The sequence below is a fragment of the Lolium rigidum genome, chromosome 5 (genome assembly GCF_022539505.1).
Source record: "Lolium rigidum isolate FL_2022 chromosome 5, APGP_CSIRO_Lrig_0.1, whole genome shotgun sequence".
Taxonomy (NCBI): Eukaryota; Viridiplantae; Streptophyta; class Magnoliopsida; order Poales; family Poaceae; genus Lolium; species Lolium rigidum.
The window spans coordinates 206,620,566-206,648,217 of record NC_061512.1 but is presented as its reverse complement, the minus strand read 5'-3'; the positions used below and the strand labels follow the sequence as shown (position 1 = coordinate 206,648,217).

Sequence of the window (27,652 nt, the reverse complement as noted above, 5' to 3'; positions counted from 1 at the left end):
TAGTCTAGGTGTTGTCTTAGGTGGTGGTAAGAGTGTTACTGTTGCGAGTGTTTCAACACCACGACAGGGTCTTTATTTTCCATTTCTCTTACTATTTTTATTTTTTCCTGGTTGCTTGCATCTTTGATGTCTTTGGACATCTTGTTGGTGGAGAGGTATCTCCGCGATATTAATATATTCCCTTTATCAAACAAAAAAAATGAGAAAGTGAATAAAGCTTAAGTCCCATTACCCAATCTTCTCTAAGAAATACTTCTCATTTTATGTGTGTACAACTATCAATGAGAGTACATCATTGACTATTAAACTCTATGGTACATTTTATCACCAAAGATCATCCTAAAAATGAAGAAGAAAAATGTTATTTCTTCTCCACTGACTTTACTAGAGAAGAATGGCAACCAAAAAGAGTTCCCTAGGGTCTAACAGTCTAGGTTACTGAATAATCACACAATTTACTTCGCCATCGCAATTATCATCGGTCTTGCACTCCTTGTTATCCACACCCACACTGTTATCTTTCCGCAATTTGGCGAGCAGTCCATGCCGGGGAATAGGGAATGGGCTGTACTCGACCTCGTCACTCGATCCAACAGTCTCCCACCTGCAAAATCAAGCACCAACACACATCAGTCATCACCCCATTCATTTCTGAATCTACTCCACAGCGTTTTTGAGGGCAGCCTCTACTCCACAGCTGTCTCCATAGTAGTGATCAGCCTACGTGCAGGAGGCGCGGTGTTGAAGGACCACTCACTACAGGAATGGTGACAGATGCCGACGGCCAGAGTGTACGCCGACGGCTTTTTATCGGGGCCGTCGGCGTACGGCCTCGCCGGGGCAGCTCACGAACCCGACCGTCGGCGTACGAACACCGTCGGCGCAGAGGAGGCTACGCCGAGGGCAGCCGTCTGGCCGTCACCTTGGCCCCTCGGCGTAGCACCGCATCGCCTCGGCCCAGCTCCAGCGCCGTCGACGCCCGCTCACGGCGTCACTCAGACGCCGACGGCCACCCTCGGCATAGGGCATGGACACCCTATGCCGACGGCCACCCTCGGCATATAGTATTTTTTTTTTTTTTTTTTTTCCCTCTCTCATGTTACTTTATAATATGTTTCTATTATTTATTTACTAGTATGAATTATGTAAAAAATGGTTCTATTTTTTAAGAATTCGTAGATGGCATATGTAGGTCCCATGCATGGGTGACGCTCTTCGCAGACGGGTCAACCGGAGCCACTAGGCCCAACATTTGCTATCGATGTACATATGGGTAGATCCGCGGGGTCCCCGCCCTACGGTTTCCCGAACCCTAACCCTAACTCGTAACCCTAACTCTAACCCTAACTCTAACCCTAACCGTAACCCTAACTCTAGCCCTAACCCTAACCCTAGGGTTTCCACATACATTGCTAACTCTAACCCTAACCCTAACTCTAGCCCTAACCCTAACCCTAGGGTTTCCACATACATTGCTAACTCTAACCCTAACCTAACCCTAACTCTATCCCTAACCCTAGGTTTTCCACATACATTGCTAACCCTAACTATAACCCTAACATATCACTTGGTAAAACCCTAACCCTAGGGGTCCCGCCCTAGGGTTTCCCAAGAAACAGATCACCGAGCGTCGTAATTGTTGGAAAACTTGCTTCTGCCCCTAACATACATGTACAAGTGTGATGTAAGGTTTGGCTAACCTTGGATGTACCCGGCGTTGACGATTTCCGCATAATGGGCTACCAGTTGGTAAAATCCAGGATCTGTATGTGGAAACCCCCACCATGGCTCGAACGGAGCCTATTTTATGGTAAAGTATGCCCAACCTATGGTTTCCATGTACATATGTCCTAAACAAAGCAAAATAAATAAAAAAGTCCACTCGGTAAACCCTCGCACGGAGAAAGCTATAGGGGTAGATGTGTGGGTCCCCGCCCTAGGGTTTTCCAAGTTACGCACCACCGGAGCGTCTGAATCGCCGGAAAACTTGTGTGTGCCCACATGGCATGCACAAAAGTGATTTGAGATGGTTTTATATCCAAGGCTACCCCCTGTGTGTGTCCGGCTTCTGACAGGGGGTTACTACACTTAGGCGCATTCCCGCATGTATAGGTGGAACTCCTCGAGTTGAACCTGAGAGAAACTTGAGATCATATGGGATGATCCTTGTTTTACCATGTACCTATGACCTAACCAAGCTCAATGGAGGCATATGCCCACCGGGGACCCCGATGGGATGCGAGTCAAAGGGGTAGACCGCGTGGTCACCGTAACTAGGGTTTCATCTGAAATCGAGCATCCGATCAAGGGAATGGCCCCAAAACTTGTGTGTGTCCACATGGAATGCACAAAAGTGATTTGAGATGGTTCTATATCCAAGGCTACCCCCGTGTGTGTCCGGCTTCTGGACAGGGGGTTCCTACACTTAGTGCGATTCTCGCATGTATAGTGGGAACTCCCTGAGTTGAACCGGAGAGAAACTTGAGATCATATGGGATGATCCTTGTTTCCAAATGTACCTATGACCTAACCAAGCTCAAATTGAGGCATATTCCCACCGGGGACCCCCGATGGGATGCAATCAAAGGGGTAGACCGCGCGGTCATCGAACTAGGGTTTCGTCTGAAATCGAGCATCGATGTAGGGAATGGCCCCAAAACTTGTGTGTGTCCACATGGAATGCACAAAAGTGATTTGAGATGGTTCTATATTCAAGGCTACCCCCAGTGTGTGTCCGGCTTCTCGGACAGGGGGTTCCTACACTTAGGCGCATTCCGCATGTATAGGTGGGAACTCCTCTGAGGTGAACCGGAGAGAACTTGAGATCATATGTGATGATCCTTGTTTCCAAATGTACCTATGACCTAACCAAGCTCAAATGGAGGCATATGCCCACCGGGGGACCCCCGATGGGATGCAGTCAAAGGGGTAGACCGCGCGGTCACCGTAACTAGGGTTTCATCTGAAATCGAGCATCCGATCAAGGGAATGGCCCCAAAACTTGTGTGTGTCCACATGGAATGCACAAAAGTGATTTGAGATGGTTTTATATCCAAGGCTACCCCCTGTGTGTGTCCGGCTTCTGGACAGGGGGTTCCTACACTTAGGCGGATTATGCATGTATAGGGGGAACTCCTGAGTTGAACCGGAGAGAAACTTGGGATCATATGTGATGATCCTTGTTTCCACATGTACCTATGACCTAACCAAGCTCAAATGGAGGCATATGCCCACCGGGGACCCCCGATGGGATGCAATCAAAGGGGTAGACCGCGCGGTCAACGTAACTAGGGTTTCATCTGAAATCGAGCATCCGATCAAGGGAATGGCCCCAAAACTTGTGTGTGTCCACATGGAATGCACAAAAGTGATTTGAGATGGTTCTATATCCAAGGCTACTCCCTCGTGGTGTGTCCGGCTTCTGGACAGGGGGTTACTACACTTAGGCGCATTCTCGCATGTAGTAGGGGAACTCCCGGAGTTGAACCGGAGAGAAACTTGAGATCATATGGGATGATCCTTGTTTTACCATGTACCTATGACCTAACCAAGCTCAATGGAGGCATATGCCCACCGGGGGACCCCCGATGGGATGCAGTCAAAGGGGTAGACCGCGTGGTCAACAGAACTAGGGTTTCATCGGAAATCGAGCATCCGATCAAGGGAATGGCCCCAAAACTTGTGTGTGTCCACATGGAATGCACAAAAGTGATTTGAGATGGTTCTATATCCAAGGCTACTCCCAGGTGTGTCCGGCTTCTCGGACAGGGGGTTACTACACTTAGGCAGATTCTGCATGTATAGGGGGGAACTCCCTCGGAGTTGAACCGGAGAGAAACTTGGGATCATAAGTGATGATACTTGTTTCCACATGTACCTATGACCTAACCAAGCTCAAATGGAGGCATATGCCCACCGGGGACCCCGATGGGATGCAATCAAAGGGGTAGACCGCGCGGTCACCGTAACTAGGGTTTCATCTGAAATCGAGCATCCGATCAAGGGAATGGCCCCAAAACTTGTGTGTGTCCACATGGAATGCACAAAAGTGATTTGAGATGGTTTTATATCCAAGGCTACTCCCCAGTGTGTCCGGCTTCTGGACAGGGGGTTACTACACTTAGGCAGATTCCCGCATGTACAGGGGGAACTCCTCGAGTTGAACCGGAGAGAAACTTGGGATCATATGTGATGATCCTTGTTTCCACATGTACCTATGACCTAAACAAGCTCAAATGGAGGCATATGCCCACCGGGGACCCCCGATGGGATGCGATCAAAGGGGTAGACCGCGCGGTCATCGTAACTAGGGTTTCGTCGGAAATCGAGCATCGGATGTAGGGAATGGCCCCAAAACTTGTGTGTGTCCACATGGAATGCACAAAAGTGATTTGAGATGGTTTTATATCCAAGGCTACCCCCCGGTGTGTCCGGCTTCTCGGACAGGGGGTTACTACACTTAGGCGGATTATGCATGTATAGGTGGAACTCCTCGAGTTGAACCGGAGAGAAACTTGGGATCATATGTGATGATCCTTGTTTCCACATGTACCTATGACCTAACCAAGCTCAAATGGAGGCATATGCCCACCGGGGACCCCCGATGGGATGCGAACAAAGGGGTAGACCGCGCGGTCAACGTAACTAGGGTTTCATCTGAAATCGAGCATCCGATCAAGGGAATGGCCCCAAAACTTGTGTGTGTCCACATGGAATGCACAAAAGTGATTTGAGATGGTTCTATATCCAAGGCTACCCCCCAGGTGTGTCCGGCTTCTGACAGTGGGGTTACTACACTTAGGCGCATTCCCGCATGTACAGTGGGAACTCCCTGGAGTTGAACCTGAGAGAAACTTGGGATCATATGTGATGATCCTTGTTTCCACATGTACCTATGACCTAACCAAGCTCAAATGGAGGCATATGCCCACCGGGGACCCCCGATGGGATGCAGATCAAAGGGGTAGACCGCGCGGTCAACGTAACTAGGGTTTCATCGGAAATCGAGCATCCGATCAAGGGAATGGCCCCAAAACTTGTGTGTGTCCACATGGAATGCACAAAAGTGATTTGAGATGGTTCTATATCCAAGGCTACTCCCCAGTGTGTGTCCGGCTTCTGGACAGGGGTTACTACACTTAGGCAGCATTTTGCATGTACAGTAGGGAACTCCTGAGGTGAACCGGAGAGAAACTTGGGATCATAAGTGATGATACTTGTTTCCACATGTACCTATGACCTAACCAAGCTCAAATGGAGGCATATGCCCACCGGGGACCCCGATGGGATGCGATCAAAGGGGTAGACCGCGCGGTCAACGTAACTAGGGTTTCATCTGAAATCGAGCATCCGATCAAGGGAATGGCCCCAAAACTTGTGTGTGTCCACATGGAATGCACAAAAGTGATTTGAGATGGTTTTATATCCAAGGCTACTCCCCAGTGTGTGTCCGGCTTCTGGACAGGGGGTTACTACACTTAGGCAGCATTCTCGCATGTACAGTGGAACTCCTCGGAGTTGAACCGGAGAGAAACTTGGGATCATATGTGATGATCCTTGTTTCCACATGTACCTATGACCTAAACAAGCTCAAATGGAGGCATATGCCCACCGGGGACCCCGATGGGATGCAGCCAAAGGGGTAGACCGCGCGATCATCGAACTAGGGTTTCGTCTGAAATCGAGCATCGATGTAGGGAATGGCCCCAAAACTTGTGTGTGTCCACATGGAATGCACAAAAGTGATTTGAGATGGTTTTATATCCAAGGCTACCCCCTCGGTGTGTCCAGCTTCTCGACAGGGGGTTACTACACTTAGGCGATTCTCGCATGTACAGTAGGGAACTCCTCGGAGTTGAACCGAGAGAAACTTGAGATCATATGTGATGATCCTTGTTTCCAAATGTACCTATGACCTAACCAAGCTCAAATGGAGGCATATGCCCACCGGGGACCCCGATGGGATGCAAGCAAAGGGGTAGACCGCGCGGTCAACAGTAACTAGGGTTTCGTCGAAATCGAGCATCGGATGTAGAGAATGGCCCCAAAACTTGTGTGTGTCCACATGGAATGCACAAAAGTGATTTGAGATGGTTCTATATCCAAGGCTACCCCCCCGTGTGTGTCCGGCTTCTGGACAAGGGGGTTCCTACACTTAGGCGGATTCTCGCATGTATAGGTGAACTCCTCGAGTTGAACCTGAGAGAAACTTGGGATCATATGTGATGATCCTTGTTTCCACATGTACCTATGACCTAACCAAGCTCAAATGGAGGCATATGCCCACCGGGGACTCCCGATGGGATGCGATCAAAGGGGTAGACCGCGCGGTCAACAGTAACTAGGGTTTCATCGGAAATCGAGCATCCGATCAAGGGAATGGCCCCAAAACTTGTGTGTGTCCACATGGAATGCACAAAAGTGATTTGAGATGGTTCTATATCCAAGGCTACCCCCTGGTGTGTCCGGCTTCTGGACAGGGGGTTACTACACTTAGGCAGATTCTGCATGTACAGTGGGAACTCCCCCGGAGTTGAACCGGAGAGAAACTTGGGATCATATGTGATGATCCTTGTTTCCACATGTACCTATGACCTAACCAAGCTCAAATGGAGGCATATGCCCACCGGGGACCCCCGATGGGATGCAAGTCAAAGGGGTAGACCGCGCGGTCAACGAACTAGGGTTTCATCTGAAATCGAGCATCCGATCAAGGGAATGGCCCCAAAACTTGTGTGTGTCCACATGGAATGCACAAAAGTGATTTGAGATGGTTCTATATCCAAGGCTACTCCCCTGTGTGTGTCCGGCTTCTGGACAGGGGGTTACTACACTTAGGCGGATTTTGCATGTACAGTGGGGAACTCCCTGAGGTGAACCGGAGAGAAACTTGGGATCATATGTGATGATACTTGTTTCCACATGTACCTATGACCTAACCAAGCTCAAATGGAGGCATATGCCCACCGGGGACCTCCGATGGGATGCAAGTCAAAGGGGTAGACCGCGCGGTCAACAGTAACTAGGGTTTCATCGGAAATCGAGCATCCGATCAAGGGAATGGCCCCAAAACTTGTGTGTGTCCACATGGAATGCACAAAAGTGATTTGAGATGGTTTTATATCCAAGGCTACCCCCTGTGTGTGTCCGGCTTCTGGACAGGGGGTTACTACACTTAGGCAGATTCTCGCATGTATAGTGGGAACTCCCTCGTACGTGAACCGGAGAGAAACTTGATATCATATGGGATGATCTTTGTTTCCACATGTACCTATGACCTAACCAAGCTCAAATGGAGGCATATGCCCACCGGGGACCCCCGATGGGATGCGAGTCAAAGGGGTAGACCGCGCGGTCAACCGTAACTAGGGTTTCGTCTGAAATCGAGCACCGGATCTAGGGAATGGCCCCAAAACTTGTGTGTGTCCACATGGAATGCACAAAAGTGATTTGAGATGCTTTTATATCCAAGGCTACCCCTGTGTGTGTCCGGCTTCTGGACAGTGGGTTCCTACACTTAGGCAGATTCCCGCATGTATAGTGGGAACTCCCTGGAGTTGAACCGGAGAGAAACTTGAGATCATATGGGATGATCCTTGTTTCCACATGTACCTATGACCTAACCAAGCTCAAATGGAGGAATATGTCCTCCGGGGACCCCCGATGGGATGCGATCAAAGGGTAGACCGCCGATGAAAGGGTAGATCTCGCGGGGCTCCTGCATTAGGGTTTCGTCTACCGGAGAGAATATTGATGTAAGATAGGGTAATTATTGATACTACATGTTCCAATGACCTAACACAACACAAAGTAAGAGAAAAGTCCATGGGTCAACCGTCATCTGGAGGTCGGTCAAAGGGGTAGATTCATGGGCTACCTGGATTAGGGTTTCGGCTATGGGAGAAAATGTTAAGTTAAGATTGTAACTTTTTATGCGCATAGCTTGGGAATGTAGAAGATTAAAACAAATTTATATGGACCTATATTAATATATTTTATAATATAATTGACATTAATATATTCAGAAAAATCAATGAAAGAAAAAATAAACAAAGAAAAAGAAAAAAAAGAAAAAGTGGTCTATGCCGAGGGTTGCCGCTCGGCGTATGCCCGGCCCTCAGCATAGCCACCATGCCACGGACGCGGTTCAACCGAACCCGCTCGCGCCGCGCACCCAAACCCTACTCGACCGCGCCTCCCCGCCATCTCACCGCCGCCATCCACCAACAGCTCCCTCCGCCGCGCCCCGCCACCGAGCTCCCCGCCGCCGTTAGCCCCCTCCCCGCGCGCCCCGCCCCCGCGCCACCAGCGCCACCTCACCTGCGCCGCCGCCGCCCACCTACCCGCGTCGAGCTCCCCCGCCGCCGTTAGCCCCTCCCCCGAGAGCCCCCGCCGCCGCAGCTCACTTCCCGGCGCCCCCGCCCGTGCCACCAGGCAGCCCCCCCCCCCGAGAGCCCCCCCCCCCCCGCAGCAGCCGGCCGCCTTGTCCCTCCCCCAAGCTCCACCCCGCAGCAGCCGGCCGCCTCGTCCCTCCCCGGCCCGAGCTCCACCCCGCAGCAGCCGCGCCCTACCCCGCACCGCCACCGTGCCCAACTCCTCGCCTCCTCCCTCGTAAGGAATTTTCCCCTTTTTCTCTGTTTTTTATTTCTATTGTTGTAGATGATTTAGAAATACAAATAGAGCAAATAGAAAAATTGCAAATTGCAAATAGAAATACAAATAGAGCAAATAGAAAAATTGCAAATAGAAATACAAATAGAGCAAATTGCAATAATATGAATTTGTTGTTGTTTAAAGTAGACCATGGAGTGACGACCCCGGTTCCCTGCTGCTTGAAGCGCGTCGAGACGTCCGCTGACATTGCCGAGGGTGAGCTAAATTTCCAACTTCTTCTCCGCATTTTCTTATGTCACTAGATTCATTTTCCAAGTCCAGTTGCGTAACCTAGGTGTCACTTCCCGTCCGCGAGCGTTACGCGGATAAATATGCATTAGTGGTCCGCATATTTTGAACCGTAACGCTTGCGGCATTTACGGGACAGTCGGCGGATGCGTAGTTGTCTACGTTTTCCATGTTCTACTCCGGTCCGAGTCGGATTTCGGCGGCGCTCTCCCGTTGTTCTCCGGATGCACATCCTCTCGGCTTTTTGCCGAGACGTGTATCGGGAGAGCAGCGGGGAGGTGCCGCCGAAATTCTGACTTGGACCGGGGTAGAGCATGGAGAACGTAGCCAACTACGGATCCGGCGGCTGCTAGGAGCCCACCTAGTAGAGATGTAGGTTGATGCATGCGGTTCGCCCGGTAAAATAAATAAAAATATGATGCATTTAATTTCCTATTTGATATAAATGCTATGTCTGTGGTTTGGCTCCCAATAAAGCAGAGGATGGCTGATAATGGATGGATGTACAATGAGCGTGTTAGTGCGATCGAGAAAACAGATGAGTGGACAAGGAAGACCCATTTTCTAGTGAATGAGTTAGCGCGTGGTACAAAGGGGCTGGTTCGGGCACTTTGCCCCCGTGTTCGCCGCGTGAAGCGTCAACGTCGTGGGAAGGATGAAATGTATAGACACCTTCTGCAATATGGGTATATGCATGGGTACGTCACGGAAATCGACTTTGATGAGCGCGAACGTGACAGAGGTGAGGTGATGCGCAGCGGCTCAATGGCAATGCGTACGATGGAGTTAGAGACTTTCTAGATGATCTCGTCCATGCCGATGTCCCGGATTCGCCGCCGGAACCGGAGGCGCCGCCGTAACCGGAGGCGCCGCCGTAACCGGAGGAACCAGAGCCAACCGCGAAGGCCTTCTATGATATGATTGCCGCGGCTAAGAGGCCTCTCGTACGAGGGCGCCGCGATTTCTCGCTCGATGCCATCTCCCAATGTCTAGCCGACAAGACCCGGTACAACACCACCCGTGAGGGCTTTGAAGCAAGTCTCGAAAACAACCGGTAACATGTTGCCCAAAGATCATTGTCCGCCTCAAAGCTCGCACGCGACGAGGAGAATTATGAAGGACCTCAACATGGATTATCAAAGGATAGACTCGTTGTCCGAAAGGCTGCGTTCTATTTTGGAGACAAGCATGCGGAGGACAAGTACCGTCCCATCCGTAAGCGGCCTAGGTATGAAGAGGTAACGGGAAAGGATGGTCGAGTGAGGCAGCCAAGCACCGCAAAGTCGATTCTTCGATATCTCCCATTCATAAAAAGAATCCAGCGGCTTTACATGCACGAGGAGACAGCCCAAACAGATGACGTGGCACAAGTATGGGAAGAGATTCGTGGACGAAAACAACAAGTTGAAGATGGGACATCCATCCGATGGTACGGCATGGAAGAACTTCGATACAAAACACCGCCTTAAGGCGCCCGAGGCTCTGAATGTCGGAATTGCGATAGCAACAGATGGCTTCAATCCATATGGTATGTCCACCGCCAATTACAGCTTGCTGGCCCGTGTTTGTTATTCCGCTCAATCTCCCTCCCGAGTCCTAATGACGAGGAAGACCATGTTTCGTCGCCGATCATTCCAGTGCCCTCATTACCCGGGGAAGAATTTGAGTGTCTACATGCAGCCGATTGTGGAAGATTTGAACCACTCTTGGCACCACGGGACATTGACGTACGACCGAGCATCGAAGACAAACTTCGCATGAGAGTTTGGTTGCAAGATACCATGCATGACATGCCCGGTACGCCCTAACATGTGGATGGTGTACAACTGGTAAGTGGCCATGCCCAAGGTGCGGTGCATCGGCTTGAGTTCCTTTGGCTACGTAAGGGTCGCAAGTATGTTGCGTTTGACACGAATCGACAGCTCTCAAAAGGAGGCATCCGTTTAGAGAAGACAAAAAGAACTTCAAGAAGGGCAAAGTTGTGCATGAAAAAAAGATGTGCCGAAGTTTGATGGTACACTTGTTGAAGCCGAGCTACGTGCTCTCGTGCCGCAGCCGACGCCAACCGGCCATCAATTTGAGGGATATGGTGTAACGCACAACTGGACTCACGAGGCGGCTTTAACGAAGCTCGAGTATTACAAGGACCTCGAACTTCCGCATAACATCGATGTGATGCACACCGTAAAGAATGTCGCGGAGTCCGTCTTTCACACATGCCCGAACATTCCCGGAAGTCAAAGGATAATGTCAAGGCTAGAGTCGATATTGAGATCCTCTCGTGATAGGGAAAAATTACACATGAAGCGTCCTATTGGCCGTCAAAAGAATTGGTTCAAGCCGCATGCCAACTTCTGCCTTGATTCCATCCAAAAGAAGGAGGCATTCGCGTGGCTCAAATACGTCGTGATGTTCCCGGATGGTTATTGCTCGAATATGAGTAAGGGAGTTAATCTTTCGACGGGAAAAGTCACCGGCTCAAGAGTCACGACTATCATATATGGATTCAGCGGCTCATGCCGGTGATGCTTCGAGGGTATATCCCCGAGAAAGTCTGGCGAGTGCTTGCGCAGTTTGAGCCATTTCTTCCGCACGCTCCGTGCTAGCGTATATGTCCCGAGGTTATTGCAAAGCTACAACATACAAGGCCGGAGTTGCTATGCAATTTGGAGATGATATTTCCGCCAGGCTTCTTTACTCCGATGGCACATCTCATTGTGCACCTCGCCAACGAGGCACTCTTGGGTGGTCCGGTGCAGCTTCGTTGGCGCTCTCGTATTAGAGAGAGTTTAAGTATATTCGAAAGATAACTCGGAAACAAGGCCAAGATTGAAGCATGCATAGCTGAGGCAATATGCCTTCGGGAGATGGCAGATGCCGCGACAACGTACTATCCCGATGATGTTCCCACTCAAGCATAACCCTGGCCACTCGTTACAATGTCGACGTGCCCGAGAATGACCCCAAGCTAAAACTATTCCAATTCCCCGGTGGCAAGGCCGGTAAAGGAACAAAATATAAATTGGAGAACGAAGAGAAGGATTGTATAATGCTATATGTGCTTATGAACATGGAGGAAGTGATCCCATTCGTAAGGTAAAATGGTGAACAAATTACTTTGCAGCTAGTAACCTCGTCTCTGCCTAATGCTTATTTTCTCCTTTTAGCGAATTCACTGGATGAAATGTGGCCGTATGATGAATTGCCCGATACCTCGGAGATGGACACTCTACCGAAAGACGGTGCTCCCGGAATTAATAAAAACTTTGTGACATGGTTCATGGAAAAAGTAATTTCTAACCTTTCCTCTTACATTGCAACACGTGACTTGTCCCTCTTATTACACGTAACTAATGCACACAACAAATTTGAAATGTTCTTGTAGGGCCGTGAGAGAAACGTTGATATGATAGATGAGTTGAAATGTGTTTCCCAAGGTTGTAGCCGTGAGGTGACCAAGTATGAGAAGTATGATGTGAATGGGTTTCGCCTCCACACGAGACGCACCGTAAGGGCCGGCGAATCCCAAAACGATAAATACCGGGGTCTTCACCAAAGGAGCCAACAAGTTTGATTACTACGGAAGGTTACAAAGTGTATACGAGTTGACATTCAATCGTACGAACGTGCAACTCAATATCGTCGTGTTCAAGTGTCATTGGTTCGACCCAATAGGTGGACGAGAGAAGTGATAAGTCCATTGGGTTAGTTGAAGTTAAGCCTTCAACCACCTATAGCGGAGCCGATGTCTTTATTGTGGCTCACCAAGCCAAGCAAGTTTATTATTTGCCCTACCCATGCCGTAAAGCGGAACTCAAGGGTTGGGAAGTCGTCTTCCGGTATCGCCACATGGTAACCTACCGATTCCCTCTGAGGATGATTACAACAACATTGACCCCGTGACATACGAGGGGATTTTCTATCAAGAGGAACAGGACTTCGGGGAATATATTTTAGAACCGTTTGTTCAAGAGGACCTCGGGAACGATGCGGAAACTCGTGGTGAGTCAGTGGTGGATCTAAAGGACATATCTATGCTCGAGAAGTTACTTGAGGCGAATGACAATTATGATGAGCCTCCACCCGTCGACCCTTCAACTTTGTACTCACAAGATAGTGATAGTGATAGTGGGCCAGAGAAAGAGAAAGAGAAAGAGAAAGAGATGGAGTATGAGAGTGAGCGTGAGAGCGATGATGGCTGGTGAGGGTCTTTTATTCTTAGTATTTATTTGTCAACATGCTTCTTAATTGCATTGTGCCTTTTATTCTTAGTATCTTCATTTTATTATGTCAACATGCTTCTTAATTGCATTGTGCCTTTTATTCTTAGTATCTTCATTTTATTATGTCAACATGCTTCTTAATTGCATTGTGCCTTTTATTCTTAGTATCTTCATTTTATTATGTCAACATGCTTCTTAATTGCATTGTGCCTTTTATTCTTAGTATCTTCATTTTATTATGTCAACATGCTTCTTAATTGCATTGTGCCTTTTATTCTTAGTATCTTCATATAATATGTCTTTGTGCTTAACTCGTTTTATTCTTCTCAATGCAGGTGACTCGGACAATATGAGCAGCGGCAAGGCGGACTCCGAGAGCTTGCTTAAGACGCCGGCGCAGTGAAGAGGAATATTCCTAGACCCACTAGACGGAGTGATCGAGCCCCGGTGCTCAATCCGCGTTACGCCGATGGTACCGATGGAGGACGAGGACGAGGAGGACGAGGTGGAGGTCGAGGACGAGGACGAGGAGGACGAGGTGGAGGACGAGGTGGCGGCGGGGTACACATGGACTTTGACGAGCCACCCTCCGCTTCTGGTGACGTGGCTCCCGAGTTGTACCTAGAGGGTCCGTCTAGTGGGGAGGTGGAGATGGAGACGGAGTCTACACACGAGTCGACTCTAGGGCTGAGTTGGAGGTGATGGAGGATGGGGGTGCGCCGAAGCCCTTGAAGCTTCGTGGAGAAGCTAGAGTCCCCGATGCGAGGAAGGAGCCGAAGACCCATGATGACAAGGCCCTTATCATTCCTTCGAGCGATGAGTAAGTGTACTACTTCAGAAATTTCGAACATGTATTTTCATCTTGGGCATAATAAACAATTTGGCATGTGTACTAATGTGTGATTTATTTGGCAAGAATCGGACATGGGATGCCAAGCCCCCCGCATGCCTAACAGCCTTGCTTGGGGCTCGATTAAGAAGTTCCGGCCCGGCAGATACACTCCCTTAGCACGGTCCCCGGTGGCCCGACGAAGCTAGCCACTACTTGGGCGGACTATGAGGATGCCCCTGCCGTAGGCTTCGCGACAGCCTGCTGAGGCCGTGACCACCAAGTTCGGGTAAGGCATATATTTCTCGAGCACCGTTCATAGTTGATGACCCTAATGTGCTAACTCATGACTTTCACAACTGATTTATGCATGATTGAAGTGCTTCTATCGTGTGGACCCGGAGCATGACACGCAGGCGCGTCTCACTTTGCGTGGCGCTTGCGAGAGGTTGACACCGCAAGCAGCTGGTACAACCAAAAGTTCACCGGCGCTAGTGCCTTCGGGCTAACAAGGGTAAGAGGGTCAAGAAGGAGTACTATGTTGGTAACGAGCCTACGGAGGAATGGGCAATGACCATTGAGGAGTACATGTCGGTGAGTAAAATGTCAATGAGATTCTACATTGTCGCTAAGTTTTCATTGAATTATCTTGAGCTGAGTATTGCGTTTTCAGGTTTGTCCGGAGTGGGCCGAGCAGCATAGGGAGGCATGGGAGGAGCTGATTAGGGCGAGGTGGCTCGGGCAGGACGAGGAGTTTGCAGCCGTGTCGAGGCGTAACATGGAGAACCGAGGCACCGGTGGCACACACTGCGCGGGAAACCGCGACTACACCCGCTTCAAGGGGAAAAAGGTATGTATATACATGGAACGACCTTCATTCATTTCCCGCCATGTCTCATTTGTGGTACGCTTAACTTTTCTTTTCGCGATGCAGTGTGGCCGAGGCACCACCCGGGGTGGTGCTTCATGATGCCCAGATATATGACATGATGCGGACGAAGCGGAAGCCCAATCCCGCATTGCCTCGGCCACAGTACTACGGCAATGCCAAGGCCGCCAAGGAGGACTACTCGCGACATGGTCAAGTCTCGTCACCCCGAGGTGGATGACCCCTTGAGCATTCCGGTCGACGAGGAGTCGTTGGTCCCGTCGGGGCACGGGCGTCCGCATGGCCGTTTCCCTTGGATGAATAAGGTGGTCAAGCCTACCCACTCCACGAGCTACACGCGCCTCAAGCATACCCTCACCGCCGACAGCCCCCAGCCTCGTCCACGGCCTCGCTCGTCCACCCGCCTACGATGTAAGTTTCCTCATTTTCATCCTCTTTCCGGTTTTCCTTCCTACATGGCTAAGTGTTTACGAGATTCATTGTTTCCGAAATTGTAGCCCGAGTTCGAGGCGGCCTTCGAAGCCTCGCAATGAAGCGTATCGCAGGCCGCCGCCCGGTGGAATAGGCGGAATACGGCCTACATGGCGTATATAGGAGTAAGTCTGAATCTTTCTTCACGCAAGTAGATGACAAGTCTCGGCTTGATGCTTTATTTCTGCAAAGCCTAACTTGTAACCTATCTTGCAGGAAATGATGATTTCTATGTCTATCGGTACACCGCCACCGGCTCCGGCTACCGTGGCGGGGGACATGCCTATCATGCCATCGAGGGCAGCTTTCGCCGCGACTTACTACGGATCCACACCGGAGGTAAGTTCTTTGCCAAACCGGTAGTTACCACTTTCCTTTGCCTCGCAAGTTGCTAACATGTAGGGAACACGTAGGGAACGGGATGGTCCGGGAACCGAGGCATCGCCGGGTGGGCGCGAGGTCACACCGGTTCATGAAGGTGGTCGGTCTCCCGGGCGTTCGTCGGTGCCTCTCCGTCGACTACTCCCGGGACTACTCCCGGTGCCTCTCCGTCGACTTCTCCCGGGCGTGCTACCGGTCCTTCTCCGGTGGTTCTTCTGCAGCTTCTACCGGAGCGAAACCCCGGGCTCCTCGTTTCGCCAACGATGTGGGCGGACACACCCCGCCCGGGTCCTTCCTCCGCTAGTCGGCACCGGGCTTCTTGCTTGCCATCATTTGCTACCTACTACTATGTATTGGATGACATGGCACTCTCCTCTTGTATGCTACTACATGCACCATGTATGCTACTATGTGGATTTCATGCTATTTATGTGAATTATGGTGATTTTGGATGAATTATGGTACATTTGGTTGATTTTGGATGAATTTGGTCGATTATATGATATTTATGTGAATTTGGTCGAATTTGGTCGATTATATGACCTGGATTGCATTGCAACTGGAACTGGAAAACAAAATAAAAAATGGACAGGCTCCTATGCCGAGGGCAATGCCGTCGGCATAGACCCCTGCATAGACCATTTGGTCAGGTCTATGCCGAGGGGGTTGCCCTCGGCGTAGCCCGACGCGCCGGTGCTGCCGCGTGTCCACGGTGGCGCTGCATGGGGCATGCATACGCCGAGGGGGTTGCCCTCGGCATAGCCTCTGGCTAGGGTGCGCCTCCGTGCGCCACGTCGCCTCTCCGAGTGCCGCCGCGTGTCCACGCGTGGCGCTGCACGCGGCATGCATACGCCGAGGGTTGGCCGCTCGGCGTCTCCGGCCGCTCCGTTAACGTCGACGACGCGCCGGCACGCTACGCCGACGGCGTCAACGCCGAGGGCTTCTTCACCGTCGGCATAGAGCCGGGACGCCGAGGGTTAGCTCTACGCCGACGGCCCACCTACCAATGCCGAGGGACCCAGACGCCGAGGCGAGACGCCGAGGGCTGCCGTCGGCGTAGCCTACGCCGAGGGCAAGGCGTGGCTACGCCGAGGGCAGCCGGCCGTCGGCGTAGAGTAGCATTCCTGTAGTGACTTGGGGGTTTTATGGCATGATGGACGCATATGTTGTTGTTGAGTATGCCAGGTCCATTGAAGTGGCACCACAAGGACAGGAGAGAATATTGTGAAAGATCTATGTGGATAGGGGCTCGCACCTGTAGCCGGTGACCAGGTGGTGGATGAGTACCAGCATCTCGAGCTTGGCCAGCTCGTTGCCGGGGCACGCGTGCACCCCGCTCCCAAACGGCGTGAAGGTGCTTGGTCGCGGCGCCACCTGCGTAATTTCGACACACACAACCAGAGAAGAGGAGATTCAGTATAAAAGAACAAGGTTCTACTACTTACTCCTGAAAAAAAAACAACGCATACACGTATCATGATTTGAGGCCACAAATACAGTTAACAACATCATTCAGAAGCTGTTGTATACTGTAGGTTCTAGTACTGAATTGAGCATGTTGACCTATGAAAAAGAAATTTAATGCATCGAAAGGAACAATTTTTCAGTTACTATTACTACATTCAGTTTCCCCTTTTTTGAAGGCCACAATTTTCAGTTTCTCCAGTCGACACATCCACATCAAGCATTGCAGTCCGGCGAGGGAAGGAGACAGTAGAGTACACATACCTCGAATCTAGAAGGGTCGAACTTGTGTGGATCCTGGAAGTAGTCCGGGCTGTGATGGATGTTCCTGAACAGCGGCATCACCTTCCACCCCTTGGGGATAAGGAACCCTACGCACCAGACAAAAACACAGGTCGCATCGGTCAAATCCCAGCGGTAATTAAGTAACAAAATTGAGCACCAGATCACGCGAAGCTCTACGTTTTCGTAGCGCCACGTATAGGCTGTGTGTGCGTACTGTACCTTTGTACTCCACGTCAGCCACGGCCTCCCTGAAGGTGAAGGAGATGATGCTCGCCATCCTTAAGCTCTCCAAAATCACCTGGCCATTTGGAACAAGAGACGGCGCCATCAGTAACCACGCATGCAAGAAGAAACACGACAAGCAACGGGGGCGCCGTCAGTAACTAGTAACCACGCACGTACGTACCCTATGCGTCAGCGGCATGCTCCTCGTCTGCGCCCACGTCAGCGGGCGCTTCCCGCCGTCGTTGGCCTCGCGGATCGCCGCCTGCTCCGCCCGGACGTCCTCGAGCAGCTTCGGGTGGTCGTGGAGGTACTTGACGATCCAGGTGAGCATGCTGGCCGTCGTGTCCTGCGCCGCGAACAGCACGCCGATCACGTTGTCGGCGACCTGCTCGTCGGTGAGGAGGGCGCCGCCATCGTCGTCGCTGTTCCGGGACTGCATCAGGCAGCCGAGCAGGTCGGCGCCAGGCTCGCCCTGCGCCCTCCGCTCACGCACGATGTCGCTCAGCACGCCGTTCAGCCGCCGCCTCGCCTACATACACGTAGTAAGTTAGTCAGAGACTCAGACTCAGAGTGCACGTATGGGCCGGCCGGACGTCACGTGCCTGCAGCTAGCTGTTTGTTGAGTTTCTTACCTGGATTGCCTTGTAGTAGAGCGTCCCTGGGAAGCTGTTGGGGAAGGAGTTGTACCCTTTCTCCACGACGGCGTAGTTCCGGCTCAGCTCCTCCTTTCGCCGCTCGTCCAGCCGCCCGCCGAAGATCGTCGCGATGCCAACGTCGAATGAGAGCTGGGGAAAAAAGAAATAACCACCGATTATTATTTTCTAATAATGCCATCGCTCTCACGCGACAACTACGTAAACAAGCAGCAGCTAGCTACTGCTTACCCTCTTCATGGCGTGGAAAGTGCTGGCGGCGTCACCGTCCGCCGCCCAGGACGCGAGCGTGGACCGCACGGCGGCCTCCACGTCCGGCACGAGCTTGCGCAGGGCCTCGGGGACGAGCGGGCCCTGGACGAGCCTGCGCAGGCGGAGGTGGTAGTCGCCCTGGTGGAAGAAGAGCGCCGACGGGCCGATGAGACGCTCCTTGCTCCGCGGGTACGTGGGCTTGAACAGGTGCGCCCGCGACACAAGCACGAACCGCGCCGCCTCCGGGCTCGCCAGCATCACGCACGGGCACCCCAGGATGTGCGTCTTGAAGATCTCGCCGTACCGCTTCAGCTTGGAGGAGAAGAAGACGCCAGGGTCCTGGGAGTAGAGCTGAAGGGTCTCGCCTATGTAAGGCAGGCCCATGGAGCCAGGCGGCAGCTTGAGGACGGCTTGATCATGGCGACCCTGGGGTTTCCTCTTCTGCCGCCGGATTGCGTATAGGACGTACGAAGCGATGGCTAGAGAAACCAAGATGCATAGAAGGATGAAGTAGGCGGCCATCCAAGACTCCAGTGATCCTCGGCAAGGATCACTTAGACAAGGTTGCTTTGAGCTCGTTCGCTGGTTTCTAACTTGTTTGTGTCTATAAATATGTGCTATATATGCTGCTGCTAGGAGAGGAGAGTGACAGAGCTGTGAGGTCGAGGAGAGGAGAGATCGAGGAGAAAAATCTCTGATGAATCTTTTGAATGGTGGAGAGAGTGGGAAGGCCATGCGCTGGTATTTATAGAGGGCCCAGAAAGCGAGCCGCGATTTGGAAGCTCGTGGGCTGTTGCGCTGGCAGCTCTCAGTGTGAATTGTCGAAGTGAAGCAGGGTAAAACATGCATATGGCCATATGGGAAGACAAGTTTTCTTCTTATTGTAGAAACATTTTTTCTTAGAGCTACATGGGAACCAACTGAAAACACAAAGTCAAATTGCATTATAAGATCTGCACGAGCAAGGGGAACCATGCTTCTTCCACTGTGCATAAAGGAGCCATCGCACACGCCAACGCAGAGAAATCCCGCACTTGTTTGGTAAAACGTGACTAACTATAATATGGAATGCATAAACATGCACACCGACACGATTGCAGCTAACATTTCAGTCAGCATATTAAATATTAGAAAACTGAGCACTTCGGTGACTACGCATGTATCATTCACGGAGAGCAAAATTCAGACGTGACTTTTCATTCGTTGTGTTGATCTTAACTTCTACTAGTACCTCATACGATCAAAGATTATATTAGAGAACAGTTTCATTATGTAAGAAATCAGAAATTATAATGCATTGGTGTAGGCAAAGATTATGTTTTCCAAAGGCAGGCCGGCATACATACCATGTGTATCCGATTCATTTTCACACCCTTTTGCATGTGAAATTATAGATTTCACGAAATTTCAGGGATTGGAGAGTGAAAATTCAGCACCCAATTCAAGATTTATTTCTAAAAACAATATGCAGTACATCAAGTGTTAGTTCCGTTGAATAACAATATTTGTTAGATTTAGGTCTATTAAAAATTGTATGATATCATTTATTTGTATCATTATACAAGTGGTATCATTTAACTTACATTGCCTAATTACTATTAGGAAATAATTAATAGATAGATATTAGTGTCAGTTTTATGCTAATACATCAAAATATAAGGAGCATATGCTTCCATGTTCCAAAACACCACTCCCCTATTCTAGACCGTATGTTTATGAGAAGATACAAATATGTAATATGACATGTTATTAATATGTTTGCCTCTAGCCTTTTATAACATCTTATTTGTGTTGGATATAGTGCCCTAGAGGCAAATAATAAGGAGTGTTTATTATTATATATCAAGAGTTTATAATAGTTTCGTGTCATGCTATAACTGTATCAATCGGAAACATTGATTCATGTGTGGTGTAAACAAACCAGGGTCCCTAGTGAGCATTCGCAAACTACTTCATTAAGGTCAATCGATGATTGAGGTTTCCCGATCATGGATACACATGTCATTGACAATGGAGTCATATCATTGAGTGACTGATATGATGGGCATTCCCAAATATAAGTATTGTAACGCGATCAAAGTCATATAAAGTTCAACGTCACGATGTTTATTAAAGCGTAGTAACCTGCTAATCCTTAGATCGTGAGATCATATCTAATCACTTTCACCGGATGCTGCTTTGACCGCATCAACCTTCACACCGTAAGAAGTGTAGTTAGGTATCCAATGGGATGGGTTGAGGTGTATGAGTAAATAGCGGGATTTGTTCATCCGTGTAGCGGGAAGATACTAATGGGCCCACTCGGTGACATTATATCCAAGTTGCAACACATGACTAGGTCATGAGGATAGAATTGAACGGAACGAGTTGAATAGTCTTGTCGGTAACGAGATCGAACTAGGTATCGTGATACCAATGATCAAGTCTCGGACAAGTGCGGGTATCAAAGTAACAAAGAGAATGGGATTCAACGTAATAGTTCAAACGATGATAACATCTTCGTAGAATGCATAGGGATTGCTATTGTTCTCCAGAACACCCTGGCAATCATTGATCAGAGAGAGATGTCTCGAACATGTCCGTGTTATTCTCGAACCGTAGGGAAATACACTTAAGGGTTCAACGAAACTTAAGATTGTTTTGGATTCATTGGAAACACCGGAGAATAGAGAAGAGAGACCCGGAAAGGATTCCAGGAGAATCCGAAGGATGTTCGGAGTTATGCGAGAGGTGTCTCGGATCATCGGGAGTTAAATAATATTTATTATATATTTAATTAAATAAATTAATATTAAATAAATATTTATTTATTAATAAAAGGTGCAACCCACCTTAATGGCCTCTCCCGGAGAGAGTCCCATTAGTTGGCCGGCCATCCCATGGGTTTTTTTGGGGGGGGGGGGGTGGCTACTATGATTTTTGTGGGGCGACTAGGGTTTAGTTAGCCATCCACCCCATGGGCCTTTCCAGGGCCCAGCCGGCCACCCCTCTCTCATGCCCCCTTTTAGTCCCACATTGTCAAGGCAAAGACACCACCCCTCCCCTTCCCCCTATATATAGTGGAGGGATTTGGAGGAGAGGAGCACACACAGTTAGGATTGAGGAAAAGGAGAGCCTGTGGGCGCCTCCCCTCCTCTTCCTCTCTATATCTCTCTATATATCTCTCTTGTTCCCTCTCAAACCGTGGTTCCTCGAAGAGCTATGCACGGAGGGAGTACTCCACCCGGTACGCGAGAATGCTGCCGGGATTCGGATCCAGAAAATCTTCTTCCGCAACCTTAGCTGGATTTGAAGGAGGGAGCGTCGTTGAGCACCGTACATGTGCGAAACTACAAGGTGTTGCACTTGCGGTACTCATGGTGGTACGGGAAGGCTTCTACACGACACCGAGATCGGCGACAAAGTACCACTATATACATACACCACGTTCCAGCGGAACGTTAACCGCTTTCAGTCTATGAGGGTACGTCACCGAAATTATCTCCGTTATTGCATTACTCCTAGATGATTCGGGTAACCGGGTTGCGTTAGTTAGAATTTTTTGTTTTCTGCTACGAATCCCCAACAATTTGGTACAATGATTTTATTTCACCTTTGAAACTAATTTTTCTTGCAAAATTTCTCATTAACAAAGTATGAGATAAAAATGCACCAACAAAATATGTGATTATCTCGAACGTATTAATTTAAAATTCGGAGATTTACACATATATGTCTTATAAAGCATCTGCTTTCAAAATTGTTCATCTAGAACATATTTGTTGTTTACCAAATAAATTTTACTATGAAGTAAATTTAATTAAACGCATGATCATACATGCATAAAAAATGGGTGGAATAAATAAAAGAGAATTCCAAGAACTACAGCTTAATGGAAGTAAATATCTATCATGGGCTATGGATATGAAAATAAATTTAAGTGGACGTAACTTGGTCCCACGATTCCCCCCCCCGAAAATGCTCCAGAAATATCCCAATTGATAAATTATGCGGCATTACATTTCATAAGGCACCACCTCCATCCTGATTTAAAGAATGAATAATTGATGGAGGAGGAGGACCCACTAGCTTTATGGAACTCCCTTAAGGAGAGATATGACCAACAAAGAGCGGTTATGTTGCCGGTAGCCGAACGAGAATGGGCTCTCATAAGGTTTTAGGACTTTAAGTCTGTTGCTGCATATAACTCTGTCGTGCGTAAAGTTAACTCAAAATTGAGATTTTGCAATAAGCAAGTTTCAGATGAAGATTTAATAGAGAAAACCTTATGCATCTTCCACCCCTCGATGATGATATTGCAACAACAATATCGTCAACAAAAATACAAAAAGTATTCTGAGATTATATACACATTACTTCAGGCTGAGAAGCATGATGAGCTTCTCATGAAAAATCATAATTCTCGCCCAACGGGCACCATGCCAATTCCTGAAGCACATGCTAATTCTCAATTTACTAATAAATCTGGAAACCGTAAAAGGAACTTCAGAAAATGCAATGGAAAGTGGAAGACCAATGATCAATTTAAGGGGAAAGGTCATTTCAAGAAAAATGATCAAAATGACAACTATCAATCTTGTTATAGGTGTGGATGTGCGAATCATGGTAAATATCGTATTCCCAAGCACCTAGTTGATCTATACATGAAGTATGGAGGAAAAGGGAAGCAAGTTCAAGGAAATAAGGCTGAAGCTCACTTCAATACTATTGAATACAATCCTCAAGCTAGTCCTTCTCAAAGTGCTATTGAAGAATTCAAGCCAAAGGACAACATCATCCTCCATGAAGACATGCTTTTGGACTATACCCAAGATGTTTTTGGAGACCTTAGTTGATCTCTTAAACAATTGATGTCACTTAGCTCTTTAAATGCTACGACAAGTAATATATTATATAACAATAAACAAAATAAAGTCTTTCAGACTACATATATTGTATTGTGTGAATCAAACATAATATTGTAATGTATTTATATTTCGAATTTTAATATAAATACTACGTATGCAATTTGATGAATATATGAATAAAATAAATTTATTCTAAATATTCTCCTTCTATTTTTGGAAATTTAATTGAAAATCTGATGGAAGAAGAATTATGTTTAGTGAATAGTGCAACCACTAAGACAATTTTAAGGGAAACAAAATACTTCCAAACTCTTACTAAGAGAAAGTAAGATGTTATCACTATAAGCGGGAGTACCAAAGCAATAAAGTTCAGGAAAAGCCACATTGACACTCCCTATGGGTACTACTATTGTAATTCAGAATGTACTATTGTATCCTTAATCAACACGTACCCGTATATGTTTCAAAGATATCCGATCAAATGATTTTCATCTTTAAAATGTTAAGATGGATCAGAGAGGATATTTTGTTTTAACAAAAAGCGACGGATATTAGGAACTAATTCTTGCCAAATTTCCTTCATTTTCTTCCGGATTATTCTTTACGTACATTAAACCCGTATCTTATGTTGCGTACAAAATAATTTTTTCAAAATCTTGATAAATTCAAGACTTGGCATGATGGCCATGGTCATCCTGGAATAGGTATGATGAGAAAAATTATAGTCAATCTGTTGGTCATAATTTAGCAATTAAAATATTTCCTAAGTCATCAGACTTTGTATGCACCGCATGTGCTACTAAGAAATTAATTATTAACCTATCCTACCTCAAAATTAAAAATGAACCTCTTAATTTTCTTTAAATAATTCAAGGAGATATATGTGGTCTAATACAACGTCTATCTGGCCCATTTAGATACTTGATGGTGCTAATTGATGCATCCACTAGTGTGTTTATTATCTACACGTAACCATGCTTTTGCTAAATTAGTCACTCAAATTATAAAATTAAGAGCAAATCATCCCGAACACATGATTAAAACAATAAGAATGGACAATGCGGCTGAATTCAGTTCACACCCATTCAATATTTATTGTATGGCCTTAGGCATTCATATTGAATATTTTGTATGTTATGTTCATACTTAAAATGGATTGGCTGAATCTTTAATAAAAAGATTAAAATTTATTACCACACCATTATTACATAATTGCAATTTACCAACCTCGTGTTGGGGACATGCGGTTTTACACATTGCAGATCCGATACAAGTCAGACAAACTGCATATAATGAAACGTCCCCATTTCAAATACTATGAGGCAATCAACCAAGTGTTTCCCACCTGCGAAAGTTCGGTTGCGCTGCATTCGTACCGATATCACCACCGCAGCGTACCACCATGGGCCCCCATAGAAAACTAGGAATCTATGTGGGATATAACTCTCCGTCAATTATAAAATATTTAGAAGCCCTAACAGGGGACCTGTTTACAGCCCGGTACGTTGATTCAGTTTTTGATGAGGATTATTTTCCGGCATTAGGGGGAGAAACAAACCACAAAGAAGTATAGCAAATATATTGGAATGTAACAGACATCCAATCCTGAGATCCACATACTAATATATTTGCAACACTTTGCAAATAACTTGTCAGGCACATTTACTGATCACAAAGGTGTCACTAAATCATATATCCCTGCAGTCAATGCACCAGAATGAGTAGAGGTACCAAATAAAACTATTCAACTTCCAATTGCAAATAAAAGGGGGGAGAAATCTGGTCTGAAGGTAAAAGGATTCTCCAAAGCCACCGCTGAAATAAAGAAAATCTATGACGGTAAATGCAACTCAGCCTGAAGTTGATAGACACCAAGACGATGTTCAACATAAAAAACGTAGCATAAATGTCCACACATATTCTAATGCTGGGACATTGAAACAATCAGACTCCGTTGTTATGGGAAATCACATGGTGCCTGAAGAAATTAATGAATTTCCACAAACATATAGATTTAGGAGAATCATATAATAGAAAGACTACACTTGTCGACACATATTTTCCTCTAAAATTTCAAAAACCCTTCAACTGGATCCAAAGCCAAAATATATGAAAAAGTGCCTGAAGCGCTCAAATTGCCTAAATGGAAGGAGGAAACTGAGGCTCAAATGCACTCGCTGAACAAAAGAGAGGTATTCTCTACCTACTCCTCATAAAGTCTTCCATGTGGGAGTTAAATGGGTTTTTTCGAAAACAATGAGATGGTGAGATATAAAGCGACACTAGTAGTACAAGGGTAGACGCAGAGACTCGGTATCGACTACGACGCTCTTGTAATGAGTGGAATTATGTTTCAATACTTAATATCATTGGTAGTAGAAATGAATTTATCAACGCAGTTAATGGATGTAGTGACTACATATCTACATGGGTCACTCGATGCAGATATTTATATGAAAGTCGATGGACTTAAAATCCCTAATCCAAACACAAATCGCAAAATGTATTGTGTAAAATTACAAAAGTCACTCTATGGCTTAAAGCAGACGGTAAAATGTGGTATGACCGGCTTAGTGAGTTCCTTATCCATAAATGATACTCGAATAATGATGATTGCCCTTGCGTTTTCATAAAGAAATTCTTAAAAGGATTTTGCATCATCTTAGTATATGTTGATGACCTCATCAGCATTGGTAATGATATAACTTTAGCACACAATCATTTTATGACCGAGTTTGAGATGAAAGGTTTGGGTAAAACCAAATTCTGCTTAGGTTTACAACTTGAGAACCTTTCTTCTGAAATACTCGTTTATCATCCCGCATATATTCAAAAAAATTGGAAAATTTCAATATGGATAAATCATATCCATCCAAAACACACATGGTCGTCAGCTCCCTTGATATGGAAAGGGATTGTTTAGACCTAGGGATGATAAAGAAGATGTATTGGTACCTGAGTTCACATACCATAGTGTCATAGGAGCACTAATATAACTTGCTAACTGTACTAGGCCAGATACTACCTTCACACTAAATTTACTGGCTAGACATAGTGCAGCTCCAACAAAACACAGTTGGGATGGAGTAAAGAATATCTTTAGATATTTACAAGGTATGGAAGATTTTGGTTTATTGTATCAAAAAAATCAAGACATGACTTTGACTGGCTATACTGATGCCAGCTATCTTTCTGATCCCATAATGTCAGGTCACGATCTGGATTTGTCTTTTTATATGGTGGAACTGCTATTTCATGGAAGTCAACAAAACAAACTCTAGTAGCAACTTCCACTAACCACTCTAAAATAATTGCATTACATGAAGCCTCACGAGAATGTGTATGGATTCGTAAAGTGATTAATCATATCCAAACATCATGTGGTATCTGTTCATCAGAATCACCAACCATTATCTCTGAGGATAATGCTTCATGTGTTTCTCAACACACATGGGATACATTAAAAGTAATATCACTAAACATATCTCTCCAAAACTATTCTTTCCTCGTGAATTACAAAATAATTGAGAAATTACTATTTTGCAAACAAAATCTTGTGACAATCTTGGAGATTTGTTCAGTAAGTCTTTACCAACAACTGCATTTCAAAAATGCATCATGGCATTCGTATGAGACGACTTAGAAATTTGCAAAGTTTATGGAGAGAAATATCCTAAGTCTGAACTTAGTATTTATCATTAGAATAATATATTGTACTTTTTCCTTATGAGTTCTCCAACGGATTTCTCATATAGGTTTTAATGATACAATTATTATACCAATGGTATATTAGATTCCTATAATCTCCTTATATTTTCTCCGGGACTTTTTGAGGATAAACTTTGGACAATATCGGAGATTCTCAAATTTTCAAGATTAAGGACTATCAAGATTTTCAAGCACTCAAGACGCTATGGAAAATTTCAAGACATTGAAGATTTTGTAGACATCGTTGTTCAAGGGGAGTGTTAGGATTAACATATAGACATTAGCGTCATTTTTAGGCTAATATAGCAGTTAGGATTTTCTATGGGCTAACTACCTACAGTTAGTGTTGATAAAACACTGTCCTCGCCGATGATACATCACGTCTATTCCAACAGGCACAAACATGTAAACCGACATTGTAAAGCGTCTGTTCAGAACCTATATATAGGTGAACGGTTCCATCAATAAAGACTACTCATTCCCTTTCAATCGATCTATTTCTTCTCAGTTACAAACTTGTCTAG

The 27,652-nt window shown here is 47.0% G+C and overlaps 1 protein-coding gene across 1 annotated transcript; it reads right to left on the bottom strand.

Annotated features, from left to right (window-relative positions):
• Positions 1-351: 351 nt before the first annotated feature.
• LOC124653203 (abscisic acid 8'-hydroxylase 3-like) lies at positions 352-19,270 on the bottom strand. Its single transcript, XM_047192271.1, has 7 exons — positions 18,553-19,270; positions 18,301-18,453; positions 17,850-18,197; positions 17,663-17,741; positions 17,423-17,529; positions 16,950-17,068; positions 352-604 (listed from the first exon to the last, which is right to left on the bottom strand). The coding sequence occupies exons 1-7, from the start codon at positions 19,093-19,095 to the stop codon at positions 436-438; spliced, it is 1,518 nt and encodes a 505-aa protein (XP_047048227.1). The 5' UTR covers positions 19,096-19,270; the 3' UTR covers positions 352-435.
• Between the last annotated feature and the right edge of the window lie 8,382 nt (positions 19,271-27,652).

Bases quoted from the DNA above. Each gene is read 5' to 3' on its own strand.
- LOC124653203 (XM_047192271.1), bottom strand. From the start codon at position 19,095: ATGGCCGCCTACTTCATCCTTCTATGCATCTTGGTTTCTCTAGCCATC. The intron at 17,742-17,849 runs GTACGTACGTGC...CCAAATGGCCAG, and splicing joins GCATGCCGCTGACGCATAGG to GTGATTTTGGAGAGCTTAAG. The intron at 17,069-17,422 runs GTATGTGTACTC...GAAATTACGCAG, and splicing joins TCGACCCTTCTAGATTCGAG to GTGGCGCCGCGACCAAGCAC.